Consider the following 16,508-nt stretch of genomic DNA (forward strand, 5'->3'; position numbering starts at 1 on the left):
TTTTAATAGTATTTGAAATTTTAATAATTCTAATAAGCATATCCTAGTTTTAACCATGACTACATGCTCCTGGTGTGACAGATACATCGTCAATAGCCAAGTCGCTGTGGTATGAAGTTCCTGTTCTACCTTCAATTTGGAACTGAAAAGTAAATACTAAAACAGTAAAATATGTTAAATACGTTACATTAGATTCTACTTAGGTGATAGAAGATTCAAAGATAGGAGGAGTTTACAGGTAACCGTGTGTATACTGAACAAAATAAAACACTTCAATTCATGGAAAGGTTGTGTTTGTTGGAAAAAAACCTATGCAGATGACTTTTTTACTAATAATTAATACATGTGCATGTAGCGTACACAAATCATGACTCGCTATTCCATGACTATCAGTCAGAACGGTTATAGTAGACGCTTTGTAGTAATTTCAAAGTTGTGAACCAAATGCTTTTAGAAAAGAACGTATGACACTGGCAATGCAAGGAAAATGGCCATTGTTATATTATAGTTCGTGTCTGTGTGTGTTACATTTAAGTGTTATGTTTCTGTTGTGTCATAGTTTTCCTCTTATAATGCAATATTATTAACTAAAATGTGCTATTAATAAACTAACACTGAATGCATGGGATCCTTTAACGTTAACTTGAGTCTGCACGTGCATCCATCTGTCACCGTGGTCACCGTGGTAAGACCTCATCGCATGTTTCCTTCCTCCGATCAGTAGTTCAAAATAGATATAGCCCATTTCATGACCATACATGTTAAACCATGCTGAGAAACAATAAGTTCCAGGTTGGTACTGTGGGGAAACAAGGATGGCGTTTTTGTTCGTTTGTCCACTGGATTCCAAAAACAAATAATGTCCTGTAAGAAAAATGTATCATCTTAGGATTGAACGTATAAAACATGGAAGCAGTATTTTGTACAAAGTACGTGCTGAAACATAATTTAACAATATTTTAATGATAATAAAACCACTACATCGATGTGAAATGCAGCAATCCGGACCAAGTAATGAGTAAATATTCTAAAAAACAATAATCAATGCATAGATTTGTCAAGAAGTAACACAACTTCGTGCGTATTTTTGGATTGAACTTAATTTAATGGACCTTCGACAATTAACATGGAGCTGATGTTCTATTAATAAATCAGAAATATAAGACAAAAATACATATATGGAAATATCAATTACACAGTCAAATATACCTCCGCTAGTTCCACTGTGGTCGGCATGTGGACCAGTGTTTCGGCTAGGTGTACTGCCCATACCAGTTCTCCAGTCAATATTATCACTTGTGGATTGTAACCATCCACACAAACCAGCATCAAAGGAACATGTGGCAGCTGTAGAATATAATGAGTATTTATTCATCTAATTTGTACTTTTTCGGTCATTAATCTATGTATCATGTTACTGATAATTATGCGTTTATTTAAACATTTATGCGTTATAAGACCATGTGATATGGCGGCAGCTACTACCGGAGAAGAATTATTACAGTCCAATAAACCTGTGTGTGCTAAGTCTTTTTTTATGTTTCAATGGTGTTTTGTAAACTTATTTGTCTTGATGTTTACTTTTTTTATTGTTGTCATGACATTGTCATTCATCTTCCATCGTTAGCCTTTTTTGCAGCATAAATTATATTTTTATGTTACAATAGTTATCAAAGGTACCAGGATTATAATTTAGTACGCCAGACGCGCGTTTCGTCTTCATAAGACTCACGCTTTCCTGTTTTTAAGCCTCAGTAGTATAACAATCATATGCGAGCTCATATTATTGTGTTTTTATTTGAGATGAGTATTAAGCAAATAAGCTAATAACATGAAACTTAATACAAGTTTCACAACATCAATTTTGTAGCTATTAAAAACAAAATGCAAAAACTTACCTTGGTTTGTAATGACAGGATCTGCAAAAATGTACGTCATTATTTACAAACCGTTATTGTATACATGCACTAGTATAGAAAGGTTGTGGATATCAAAGCTTCTCCCTATTATACAAGAGCATAAAATCTTGGTGTAATGACGAATGAGAACTGGGTATCACTAGATATAAACTCATATCCTTTAATTTCAATGTAATTGTAAACGAGTCTGGAATTAACTGATTGAATGGTAAATAAAGAAAACATTTATAATCAGCGTGCGTCCAATGCACGTTCATGGATTTATTCTCACCAGAAACTCTCAACTCCAAAACAGTTGACAAGTAACATTGCAAAATTACTAGAGGAGTAATATCAAATTTAAAAAAAGCTAAATAGAAGAAACTAAATGAATATAAAGTTTACGTTGCTTAATTGAGTTTGAACCTTAGATTTTGAATCTATAAATATTTCGTCAGCAAAGTACTGAATATGGGACTGTCTCAAAGCTATGTCTTAGAATTATAGAATGATATCTGTAAATTGATTGTACCAAACGGAGACCTTGGAATATTATTATTATCCAACTGTTTGATGTGTTGGAGCTTTTTACTCTGCCATTTGATTAGGGAATTTCCGTTTTCAAGTTTCCTCGGAGTTCAGTATTTTTTGTGATTTTGCTTTTTTTTCAAATGTTTGTGCTATTCTTTAAAAACACACGGGTTCCCGTAAAATTTGACATCACAATATGAAAAATTGACGTCTTAATTCAATTTTTTTTTGCCTTACGTCAGAAGGCTATTTGGAAACAACCTAAAGGTCATTCGGATACCAAATTCAGCATGTACCAAAAGTGATAATGCCTTGATAAAACTAACATAACTTTAAAAAGGTTGAACAACTTTTATTTTTATTGGAATTCAGATAAGGGCTCTTATATTACAAATATACCTTTTCCTGTAATAGAGATTATCGAAAATGTACCACATTATTATATGCTTCATATTGTGGCGTTAGTGTAACGGTGTCCTACTGTTCCCCTCATAAAAAGAGTTTTAATTTTTGGGTTTAAATAATATTACAACAGTTTAATCATACAATATAAGGTCATATAAAAAGCATGACAAACACATCTCATTCAGAAAAAAAAACAATGAAAAAAAAGCATTACTGTTTGTGATCGACCAACAACTTATATTAGTAAATGTTCTAAATGTACAGTTAATGACTTGTATGACACAATGTATTAATCTTACTTGGTGTAGAAACGTGTGAAATATCTGGTGCATGAGTTGATGCGCCAGGTGCTGCTGTGACTGTTCCAACACTACCTCTTGGTATGCAACCATATAAAATCTGAATTTCTTTGGCATCAGTTTCGCTCAGTCTTACTCTTTGTCCAATGGTTACTCCACTTTGTTTTGGTTCAAGGGTCATTTGATGTCTATCAATGGCGAACGCATAGGCTGGATAATGCATAACTGATCCATAATCGTATGGCATACCCAAATGATCAATTTGTGTGCCTAATTGGTACTTGTCAAAGTTACGTGCATGACCTGTAAGCAACAAACGAAGAAGAACATTGTGTGAAAAACTATTTGAATCTTAAATGATGTTTGTAATTAATTCGGAAAGTATAAAAGCCATGTTCCGTCAATTTCATAACTTTTAATACTTAGTGATATCTCATATACGCTGCAACTTCTCTTTTATTCATAACTTTTAATACTTAGTGATATCTCATATACGCTGCAACTTCTCTTTTATTCAAGTATGAACTGGGTTTAACATATAAGTTTCTATCTCCCATACAAAAACAACACAAAATTAAAAAAAAGTATATAAAACGTTTTCATCTTTGCAAATTTTACTGTTTGCTAAGTAAGCAATGATAGTTCATACATGATTTTAAATGATTCATTCAACATCTTTTTGAAACAAGTAATTGTCATATAATTTATGATAATAGATTTTGCTTATTTGGGCCATCTGGGGTTAACTTGGTGACACAAACACACTTTTGTTTGATGAGATGGTACAAGAATTTATACAATAAAATAATCTTTCAAAAGATCAGTATTGCAGTGTCAGAAAAGTTGACATATTGTGATAAGAATGAGATACTATATCAATGCCGCCTTATGGAAAACAGAAGTCACCTGAACTTTGATTATAACCATTTTCAAAATATATGTTGTAATGAATAATATGTTTGTGTTTACTTGTTTGAATATTCTTCCAGTGAACTGTGACGTAGTTGTCTCTGTCTGCTCTGCTTTGTTCGTGCCAGAATCCTAAACCATGAAGGATTTCATGCATGACTGTTCCTTTTCGTAGACATCCGGTACCTAATGTGACGTCAGATCTGCGTGTACTGTGATAACCAATTGGTGTGTGGCATCTTTAAATGAAAATTGTATGTATTTAATTTTGGCATCGGTAGCTTGTTCAAATTTCATCAATCAAAAGACAATGTACTTAATTAAGGTTTAACAAATTGTGTCAGATGTTCGGACTCCTCCCCCCTTAAATACAGGGTAGACTATTTTGACCCATGATACCTAATTTTTTTTTAATTAAGGCATTTATAGCTTCTATAAGGTCGTTTTCCAAAATTTAGGCACACTCTAGATTTATTTCTTGCGATTTGATATTTCTGCATTTACAATATGGAACAAACTGAGATAATCTGTACTTACCCACTTCCGTAAGTAAATTGCATATATCCATGTTCCGCTTTGCGTGGTTGGAAGTCAATGCATTTCTTTCCATTTACTTTTGTCTTTTCCATAATTTCGTTCATGGCATCATGGAAAACTTGGACATGAGAAGCTTGTCCTGAGAGCACAAAAAAATAGGAAAATTAATTTAAAGAAAGAGAATTAAAAAAGGCAACAAATTCGGAAATACAATATAATATTTTCACTAGTTTCGCAGTATGTTTAAGGTATCTTTTTTGGCACATGTATTGATTTTCTCGAGAAATTATCGATATCTTAAGGCAATTTACTCACTTGAATGAACTGCATCAATGGTCCATGGAACAACACCATGTGGCCAGAGAAGTCTGTGGTTGGCAACAGCATTTCTCAACTATAAAAAAAAAAAACATGTACGATCAAATATACATGTTTATATACAAGGAATAAATATAATTACTATGAGTAACATGTGTTCCAAATGTCGTAACAACAATCCCTTCCTCATTTGCTCGAATGTGACCTATCGAGTTAGCTTCCGTAGAAACTTAGATTAACCCAGATGTATGATTGGGTTCGTGTTGCTCAGTCTTTCGTTTTCTGTGTTGTGTTTTGTATACTTTTGCTTTTCTGTTGGTTCTTTATTTTATTTTTATTTTTAGCCATGGCGTTGTTAGTTTATTCCGATTCTTGGGTTTGAATGTCCCCTTTGTGTTCTCTCCTCTCTTGTTCGACGGAAACAGACAAGGAGCCACCGATCTTTTGTGTATTACATTATTTTGTGTTTTCTTCTATAAAATGGTCATGTTTGTGTTAAATTTCTATATAATAAATAGTATTTGAATATAAAAAATAAAAAGAACATAACCGAACGACGCCGTTTAATTCACAGCGGCATTCGGTCACCTGTGATCAATTTTTTGTATTAAAATAAAACGACTTATAATCTGCATATTTTATCATTTAAAAAAAAATCACATGCATTGAATTTAAAAGGTACTTCTAAAACCTTTTAGTGAAACAGATTACCATAAATTTTGTTAGTTAGAAGTTTTGAATAGATTTATAAAAATAGTTGACTAAAAAATATTAGTGAATTCTAGAGTTATGTCCCTTGTTTTAAGTCAACAGCCTTGATGCAATAAATGAAGTAAACAAAAGGGACCATGCAGTCACACTTACATATGGCTCCTCTCCTGGTTCTATCTCTATATCTCCTTCGAAAAATCCTGCAATTCAAATAAAACTAATGTATATTTCTAATGCATTGATTTGACAAAAATGGGAATGTTTGTTACTAACAAAAACCAACTTCTAGTCTTTATCCATGATCACATATAAAGTTAAGAATGTTACAACCAACTGACCTTAACTTGCTACCAACAACTAACACAGTGTAACTAAAACAATATGCGCTGTAATTGTATTTTAGAAATAAGGTTTAGATAAAGGTATTGATATTAATTTTAAATTTATTTCACAGTTTTTTGGTTAATGGAGAGAAAAGCAATTCGCATATTTAAACTTTATAATTACCTGCTTCTTCTGGGTTCTGGTCTGAAAAATAATAACAGTTTTGTTAAATTTTATATTCAATGGTAAATAAAACATTTCTCGTCTTTGATAACATGTAAGGTATTCAAATATAATAATAATTAGTATTCTAAGTTTCTTTTATATAATATTATTATAAATAAATGTTTTAAATTAATATTATTATTGTTAAATATATTGGTTTTGTTTTTAATTATCATGATAGTAATTCATAGTTTCTTGCTATTGTATTTCTACTGTGTTAACAATAATTAAGCTCCTCCTTAGATTCTTACAAAATGTTGCCTTGAAATGATAACAGGCTTTATTTCGGTGCGAACACCTTTAACCATAGATAACAATGTAATCTTTAAACCTACCACATGAACACATAGGTCAAAATGTGGCAGATAGGTGTACACATTTAACCTCGAAACGGTCGGTATTTATGACATTTATTTTTGTAATGAGACATCAGCACATTTCTTTTGATATACTAAACTATCATTAAGAATAGAATAGAGAATGAAAAGTTGAAATATGTCAAAGAGAAAACAACCCGACCACAGACTAGAAAACTGTTCATGGTTACCAGCTGTCCTTTTGCGCAGCGAACTCACTATGAAGCACTAAATATTTCATATGTGTTTGTGCAAAATATCAATCCTTAGCAGGTGGTTATTCTCCTTTCGAATTTGCCATAGTCAAGAATATGTACATAAGCTCATTTGTGCAATAGACTTTTTTCAACGAGATTAACCATCCGTTCGTTTGTTGTGCTGTCAAATGTTAACCTCGTCACATGCTTGTTGTCGTTAGTTTATGTCGGTCATATCATTTAGCTTTTTTGTTTCTTGTTTTATAACAAAATCAGACCTGTTTTATCATAGTATAGTTATGTTAGGCCATTTTATAAATTATAATACAGTATAGTATTTTTTTGTCATTTGCAAATACCTTACAGTATGTATAGTTAACATTTCTTCAGAAAATAACCATAACAAATCAGGAATAAGGTTGTTGTTCTGCGCATGTTCCTTTTGTTGATAGTGTTTGATTTTGTCTATATTTTATTTTATTACCCCTTTTTGAATTTCATTTGGAGTTCGGTACTTTTGTTTTAGTTTCATGATCTGATACCGTTTTGTTCCATATTGAAAGCATCGCTATAAGTTGAGACGAAGAACAACTTTTACACTTGTTACAATAAAGGGTCTGTTGCTAATATGCTTGGCCTATATGCCATTTTGTGCTTCTTTGTTACATATTTGTTTTTTATAAGTGAGTAAGGTTATAACACAATGTTGACTGCAGTACCCGTGTCTTTGACATTTAGAACTATTATTTATGTTCACCAATCGTTGTCAATATAAAGGCATTTGATGCGATCGTCGTAAAAGTAAGATGTTTAGCTAGCTATATGACCAGGTTTAATCTACCATTTTCTACATAAGAAATTCCTGTCCAAGTCAGGATTATAACAGTTGTTATCCATTCGTTTGACGTTTGATGTGTTTGAGCGATTAATTTTGCATTTTTATTTGGGACTTTGCGTTTTGAATTTTCCTCGGCGTTCGATATTTTTGTGCTTTTACTTTTAATATTTTTTTGTTTTGTCAGATATACAAGTAATTCCTTCACAAGAATGGAACTTCAATACTGATATGCACTAGATGGGTGATTGTTAATCTTTGTGTACATGTATTTTAAAGTTTTCTCATTCCCATGTTGACATTGCATACTTCCATAGTTTCATTTCTCAGTTCCCATTTGACAGTTTTTAGTTTCAATTACAAATTTATATTTAATATTATATGTTATAATATATAACCATGGAACTGAGAAATGACAAGTTGAACGTTGTCAACATGGAATGGCGAAATTACAAAACCAGATAAAGAATAAAAAGCACTCAATCACCAGATAGTACAAGAATAGAAAGATAAATATAAGGTTATTTTAAGAAAAAGACTCACCATCGACCTAGATAAAAAAAAAATCAAATATCATATACAAATGTGGTATTCAGCCTACCATATTGATTCTATTCAATGCGCAAGTGGTTTGAAAATGAAAATTATTATTGGTTTGTTTGGTACTTCGAAAGAAAGAACACTATATTATGATTTCAACTGTAATATAATATCTGTATCAACTGTGCGAAAGACCGAACATGCAGAATGTATATTTCAAATATGGAAGGCTTCTGCAAAAGTGTCACACATAGATCATATATAGATATCAAACATTGAAAAATATACGCATATGCAATAAATAGAACCTTGAAACATAAATAAATGTAACCTGACTTTATTGTTTTTTTAAATTAAATGATAGGAATTAAAAGCATGTTTAAGTAAACCAATTATGCAGAGTTATTTGTATTCTTTACCTGCACCGGTACAGCTAGTACCAGAGACACCCCCAGTGATAGAGCTAGAAAAATGTTCATCTTGTCCAAGCAAAGTGAGACAACTATCTGAAGAATAGAATCACGAATAACCTATATTTAAAGATCGTGCCCTACCAAGATAAGACATTACAGAAACATTGAGGTACTTTAAGAACATTTTGTAATATATTATGATCACGAAAGGTGATAATATTTTGTTTACGTTCATTTGTAAGTGAATTTAAGTCTTAAACAGTCATTTCATCTTAATAACATCATCTGAAATGTCAGAAAATTATTCCTAAGACATATTCAGTCTTTTATAGAACACAGCTGAAAATTGAGCACCTTCTCGTATGTCTTATATTTGTATTTATTGTTCACATACGGAGGGATGATCTAAACTTCACCATCTTGGTTTTATAGCTCCCTTGTGGGCAGCAAACCTCTATCAAGGAAATCATGATAGGAAATACCTAATCAATTGGGAGATATATACTCCGGGATATGCAGCCGCAGCTGGAAAATTTAAGACTTTATTGATATGTTTGGTATACGAAGATAAACAACTTGATATAGTTATTACGTAATACTAAACAACAAATCTTAAATTAAATAAGTACGCCGACAGATACTTTGGTACAAAAAGATTGATGAATCAAAGATCGAAACTATTGGTTCAAAAGCTTTAAGGTTAACGTTATCTTTTCTAAAATGTGAAATACGCCATTGTGACTTTGGTGACCGGTATGAAATACATCTTACACTTTTGATCTCGACCTGCCGTTTCAAACTGAACTGTTGCTGTTGTAGGAACAATTAAGGACTGGCTAACTTTCCCGTGCAGAAAAAAGTTATATCAAACACTATTTAGCTCTATATCTTGTGTGATATATTTTCTTAGATTAGAACTGATGATTTTTAGTACAAGATATTGTATTTTAGAGCAGTGTGAGTGTCTAGTTTTCGATTACAATTGCTATAATAGTACGGTTAAACTTTTCAGTATCATACATGTCATAGGTATAAATCGAGGTCAAGGTATTGTCTTATGTACTTGTCAAACTTCTTACATGCATTTATGTAATATACTTTTAAATACAAAACCTTTAAACAGACTTATTAAGAAGGGATATAGTTACGATACTGTTGTCAGGTCATTAAAGATTGAATATTTTGGCTTTAATATTGATTCACTTATAGGATCTTTGCACCGGAACTAAACACATCTATTTAAAAAAAAACAGTTGTTGGCATGACACGGGTTATGTTCTTCTCATATACTTTATGAGAGTATGATACTAAACCCCTAACGGGAGGGATTGTGCCTGATATTCATATGATGAAGACATAATCTTTCAATCAGTTCAATTGAGGTCTGGAACTGGCATGTCAGTTAACTGCTAGTAGTCTGTTGTTATTTATGTATTATTGTCATTTTGTTTATTTTCTTTTGTTACATCTTCTAACGTAGGAATCGGATTTCTCTTGAACTAAATTTTAATGTGCGTATTGTTATGCGTTTACTTTTCTACATTGGCTAGAGGTATAGGGGGAGGGTTGAGATCTCACAAACATGTTTAACCCCGCCGCAATTTTGCGCCTGTCCCAAGTCAGAAGCCTCTGGCCTTTGTTAGTCTTGTATGATTTTTAATTTTAGTTTCTTGTGTATAATTCGGAGTTTAGTATGACGTCCATTATCACTAGTATACATATTTTTTAAGGTGCCAGCTGAAGGACGCCTACGGGTGCGGGAGTTTCACGCTACATTGAAGACCCATTGGTGGCCTTCGGCTGTTGTCTGCTCTATGGTCGGGTTGTTGTCGCTTTGACACATTCCCCATTTCCTTTCTCAATTTTATCTTCCAGATATTCACGCTAACTATACTCTTGCTATCAAATTGAGCAAGGTATAAACATAAAAACATATATTCAAGTTTTAGAGGGGCACTAGCTACGAGATATCTGAAAAAATCTAATATATTTTTTTTTGCTTAATCATTAATGAAATGCAAATAGTGAAATAATAATTCGCTTTTAGCAGCCAGTATGGTTTTAATTTTGTCAAAATAAGCTAACAAAACATTGAATATGAATTATTCACTTGCAAGTGAATAATTTGACCTCATTGAATCCGTATTCATGTGAACTTCAATTTAACCCCTTAGCTTGAGATGGATTACACGTGAATTGTATGTGTAAGGTTATTTAAAGGAAAAGAATGGCAACATGGAAAGTGAAACAAAGGTAAATCATTTCATTGACTGATTCGATCCAAAAATAAATCATTCTAATAAGGTAAAAACGATGATAACATTTATATTTCATTTATAATATAAAACTAACTAGACCTAGAAAAATCTAACAGCACGAGTTTGCTTAATCTATTCATATTCATGTTTACATCGCTTATATGGTTATCGGATGAATTTAGAGGTCAACTCGATGGTAAGTTGGATGGCGTATAGACAAAAATACACACGAAACGAAGCTACGTAAGTTCATGACAGTGCCCTGTTTATTGTTTATTTTAGACTTTTAATAGTTTGGATAAATGTTAAACATTGTGATTCATTGATATTTTATATATTTCTAAACGAAACGCCGTGAAACGTCCCTATTTCTTTTCTTTTATTAGCGAGTATTTCTCATAAGTTTCGAAAACATATCTGCAGGTTCCAAAGTAGAAATAGGCGAAAACGTATAAATTCGATTTTTTTTTATACTTTGCAAGTATAATGTCCGGAATTTTGTTAAGGAAATTCCATCTGTTGCAAAGATATAAACTAAAGAATAATAATGTTTAATTAATTTCCAAAGCCATGAGGCTTATCCTTGACATGTTTGGATAAAAAAGAATATGAAATATTGAATTAAAAAGAAAATGAGACGTTGAATGAATAAGAAGATGAGATGTTCGATAAAAGTCAGCAGAAAATATCAAATAAACTCATCATAGAAACCAGGATTAAAATGTAATATATACACCAGACGCGCGTTTCGTCTACAAAAGACTCATCAGTGACGCTTGAATCAAAAAATGTTTAAAAGGCCAAATACAGTAAGAAGTTGAAGAGCATTGAGGACCAAAAATTCCTAAAAGTTTTGCCAAATACAGCTAAGGTAATATATTCCTGAGGTAGAAAAGCCGTAGTATTTCAAATACTTAAAGTTTTGTTTACAGTTAATTTATAATTATGAACATATCAATAATAGCTCAAATCAACACAAACGTGCTGACTACTGGGATGGTGATACTCTCGGGGAAAGAAATCTTCACCAGCAGTGGCATCGACCCAGTGGTTGTAAATAAACTCGTCATAGATACCAGGATTAAAATTTAATATATACGCCAGACGCGCGTTTCGTTTACAAAAGACTCATCAGTGACTCTCGAATCAAAAAATGTTTAAAAGGCCAAATACAGTAAGAAGTTGAAGAGCATTGAGGACCAAAAATTCCTAAAAGTTTTGCCAAATACAGCTAAGGTAATCTATATTCCTGAGGTAGAAAAGCCTTAGTATTTCAAAAATTTAAAGTTTTGTTAACAGTTATTTTTTTATTATGAACATATCAATGATAACTCAAGTCAACACAAAAGTGCTGACTACTTGGCTGGTGATACCCTCGGGGAAATAAATCTCCACCAGCAGTGGCATCGACTCAGTGGTTGTAAATAAACTCGTCATAGATACCAGGGTTAAAATTTAATATATACCCCAGACGCGCGTTTCGTCTACAAAAGACTCATCAGTGACGATCGAATCAAAAAATGTTTGAAAGGCGGCGAAATAAAGTACGAAGTTGAAGAGCATTGAGGACCATAAATTCCTAAAGTTTTGCCAAATACAGCTAAGGTAATCTATTCCTGAGGTAAAGAAAAGCCTTGGTATTTCAAAAATTTAAAGTTTTGTTAAGAGTTAATTTATTATTATGAACATATCAATGATAATTCTAATGCAACAACGTTTGTAAGGTTCATTTTGATTGGATAACGTCACTTTCTTACATGGCATCAATTGACAATTGATGCTATGGGACGTACGCGCAAGCGCAGACGGCATATGACAGATTTTAGATACACATTTTAACATTGTTTTCTGTCAGTTTCATTAGAATGGAGATAACAATATTGTATTTTAAGCTCCGACGGCATCAATTGGGGATTTGATGGTCGCAAATACCCGTTTACTGTCTCCGCTAACGCGTCGCCAGTTAACTTAATTTGCGACCATCAAATCCCCAATTGATGCCGTCGGAGCTTAAAATACAATACAGTTATCTCCTAACTCAAGTCAACACAAACAGATGTGAAAACTCAAAAAGTCGAAAAACAAACGGCAATAGAACAATTTACGACAAAAAGACAAACAACAGTCTATAAAACATAAAAAAAAATACAACTGGGTATCCGCTCTAAAAAGCTCCTGAATAGTAAGCAATTCGACTCCACATATGATACCCGTCATGTTGCTCGTGTATTAATGCGCAAATTCGGCTATAAGTTCAAGATATGATAAATATTACTACTGACTAGAAGTAGACACATGAATCTGTGGCGGTGTAAAAGTCATTTGTTTTTCTTCTCATCCTCACTTCTCTTTAGCTAAGAATACTAACATACATGTAATAGACTGTTTCGACACGAGCACATTAAAACACAGATACATATATGATATGTATTCTTCCGACACGCATAAACATAAAGATCATGCCTTGTAGATATGTACTCACATTTGATCTGTATACGTAATAAGGTCGTTATTTATGACAAGTATTGGTAACATTACATAAGCCCATTTCTATTTTTGGAAATATGGTATGAGAAATCTTTTTTCTAATTCACGTTGACCTGTTGATTTATATTTACATTTCAATTTTATATCAGTTTCTATTTTTGTTTGCACAAAAACTGCATGCATTTGCACTAAGCAGATATGTCGAATTCTCCATGGGGATAGGATTTGATATGATGCATTATAACTTATAAAACACGAAGAAATAACTTCCCCCCTTTTTTATTTCATAATTTTCGATTTTAATTGAGCACATATCCGTGTAAATTAACACTAAAAATGTAGTCTTGCACATTTCAAAATGGTACAAGAAAAGAAAACAATAAAAAGGTAAGAAAGATTGACAAACAGATGCATCAGATTCTAGGAGCATTCCTTAACATATAAGTATAAATTCTCATAGCAAGATTTGACAGTTTTGTGATGATTTTTTAATTCCTCTTAAGCTTTGAAATCGGTTGTGTTTTGATTGTAGCTATAACGAAACCCATGTCTGTCATTCAACATTATCAGAACATTGATGAGTTACACAAAGCAGTTAGATTGATGGATTGATTGTTGGTTGCTTAACGTCCAAAGCCAAATATTTCATGCTTATTCAAGACGAGATCAAATTAACAAGATATACAACTGGTACATGTAGGTCCTGTAATAGAGGCTATCAGGGATGAAGGTGGTGGAACGAAAACTGTCACTTGCAAAGGAGGGAAAATTGGATGTGAACATAAACGTTGCCTTGCAACAGGCCACCTTTAGACTCTTCATAGAGTCACAAGAGTTTCTTGCAGAGAATGAGACACTATCTACACGCGATATCGGATTTAACCTCAACGTTCTGACCATACGTGACATCAGTAAGTGAATAATTGTCATTTCATTAGTTTAATTATCAGTGATTATAATAATATAATTTATCCTTTGTGCTTTCGCCACGTGTACCATAGAGGACGTTAGGATTTACCACTTCAACATTATTGTCTCGGTTTTTTTTTGTGTTCTTTTTTATTTTCCATGTAATCATTCAGCCCGACGCCGTTATTACCAAAATGTCATAAGGAACATTTTACCATGACAGCTGTGAAGGCGTTTTTGTTGATACGTAAAAGATGTTTTAATTATTTATTATATATATAGATTTATATTAGAATAATGATATTTGAGTAGAGTATCGGCGTTGTCGTGCGACCATCCATTTTAAAAGGTCGATAATAATAAATAGCTATTTACTGTGTTGAAAACTGACAGGAAAACAGATGACTATTCTGTAATAGGTTTTTTATGTTGCTGTGCCATTGATGTTTACATTGCACGTTTTATTGAGATTGTTTTTACAATATTTGAGTCTTTAGTTGTGTTTTGTATACTGTTGTTTGTCTTTTTTCCCCTATTCTGTCAAATGATAAATGTGACAAATGCGAAAACTTATATAATTTATACGAATGACCACATCCAGTTAAGTGAAGCTGACTTTATCGGTAGTAGAGCATAAAACCAATGACCTTACATGTAAGTTCAGATATACGAGTGCTCATATTTATGGAGGCCATTCAAACTAATAAATATCATGTGTTTCCTGAGAACATATCAATCAGCACACTTACAATGAGTTGGTACAAAGAAGTTATTAGCAGTCAAAAAAAAGTACTACGCTTATATATACAACGCCAAAATATAACTACTGTCTGGGTGCCTTATCATAACTGGTTTATTTAAAATTACTGAATAACAATGCACGTATATTATTTTTTTGTTTTTACATGAAAATAATTGTGAGTACAGATAAAGACAATTTTCAAAGATCTTATAACAATGTACAAAATTTAAACGTTGACCAGCCCTTTTAACAACTGTTACATCTTTTTTGATATCACATTTGTTTTAAAATTCCTATACATAAGTATAGGCACATGAAGAGTCAAACCTTCTGTTATGTGCGAGTTGTTTTTTTGTCTCTCAACATATATATTTCTTAGTAATTCAGTCAACCATGTTCCTCAAAGTTTAATATCATTACTCGCCAAAACGTATAATATTATAATAAATTAAGAACTGAAAGTATACATACATAATATTTATGTTATATGAATTTAAGGGGGTTCGCGGGTCTAAATCATTTATATAGGATTTCTCTATATTTTTCTATAAATGAACTTTATCTTATAGTTAATAGAAAATTAAAATAAAAAAGTGGGGTCACCGTTCATTTGCGCTCACAATCTGCCTTCGAAAGAAGCATACATTTTTGTAAAGGTGGTTGAAGTAATAGGAGAAATATAGGTAATATCGAAATAAAAAAAGAAATTTATTACAGAAATCGCTCAAATTTTACAATAATTTAGTTTAAGTACAGCTTATATGGAAATTATATTAAAAAATATATGTCACCGATAAGTTAAAAAAGATATTTCAATTTTAAAGCCAAAAAAGGGTATTTTTCCACCAAAGGGAGATAATTTGGAACTTTTGCAATGATGTACACATTTCAAATGATATCTGGGGCCAACACGAATTGATTGTTTTGAATGATTTTTGTACCATATGATAAAGTAACAACTACAAAAGGTAATAAATAAAATTTGTAGTGAAAAACAAATGTTTAATTTTTTCTGAAATTTTTATACCCTCGAGCCTCCTTACGGCGCAATTACTATATAAGTAAGCCGCCTACCAAAACCAATAACAACAACAATGAAGAGTCAGAATTCAAAACCAAATGTTGAAACCTTTGTAAGAATTCTACGACTTTTGTTTTAATTTGTCAGTAAATCTTTTAAAGTATCGATTACTTATATATTTGTTATTATCATCGGATTTTGTCTAATGCTTACTAGTTAGTTTCTGTGTGTTACATTTTGAATGTTGTGTCGTTGTTCTCCTCTTATATTTAATGCGTTTCCCTCAGTTTAAGTTTGTAACCCGGATTTGTTTTTTTTCTATCGATTTATGAGTTTCGAACAACGGTATACTGCTATTGCCTTTATATAGCAATTTAGAAATTTTATCAGTTGTAAATCAACCTCTACAAATATCAATTGAACTTGAAAGAACAGCTCTAACAAATCATTTACATAGTCGTAACATTGTAAACAGATCTGGATCAATTGCACTTTTTTCTAAACTTTACTTCTAATTACATGTAGCAATAGTTTAAAGAGTGTGCAACATTTGGTAATAATTACCGTTGATCTTCTTTTTTTTTCATGCTAGG

General features: G+C 32.1%; 1 protein-coding gene across 1 annotated transcript; it reads right to left on the bottom strand.

Moving 5' to 3' along the window:
• LOC139488717 (meprin A subunit beta-like) lies at positions 1 to 6,205 on the bottom strand. Its single transcript, XM_071274541.1, has 10 exons — positions 6,116 to 6,205; positions 5,762 to 5,808; positions 4,895 to 4,973; positions 4,580 to 4,718; positions 4,103 to 4,281; positions 3,134 to 3,436; positions 1,899 to 1,919; positions 1,210 to 1,347; positions 614 to 864; positions 1 to 142 (listed from the first exon to the last, which is right to left on the bottom strand). Exons 4-10 carry the CDS (start codon positions 4,681 to 4,683, stop codon positions 50 to 52), a joined length of 1,089 nt encoding a protein of 362 aa, XP_071130642.1. The 5' UTR covers positions 4,684 to 4,718; positions 4,895 to 4,973; positions 5,762 to 5,808; positions 6,116 to 6,205; the 3' UTR covers positions 1 to 49.
• Between the last annotated feature and the right edge of the window lie 10,303 nt (positions 6,206 to 16,508).

The sequence above is a fragment of the Mytilus edulis genome, chromosome 9 (assembly GCF_963676685.1).
Source record: "Mytilus edulis chromosome 9, xbMytEdul2.2, whole genome shotgun sequence".
NCBI classification, from domain to species: Eukaryota; Metazoa; Mollusca; class Bivalvia; order Mytilida; family Mytilidae; genus Mytilus; species Mytilus edulis.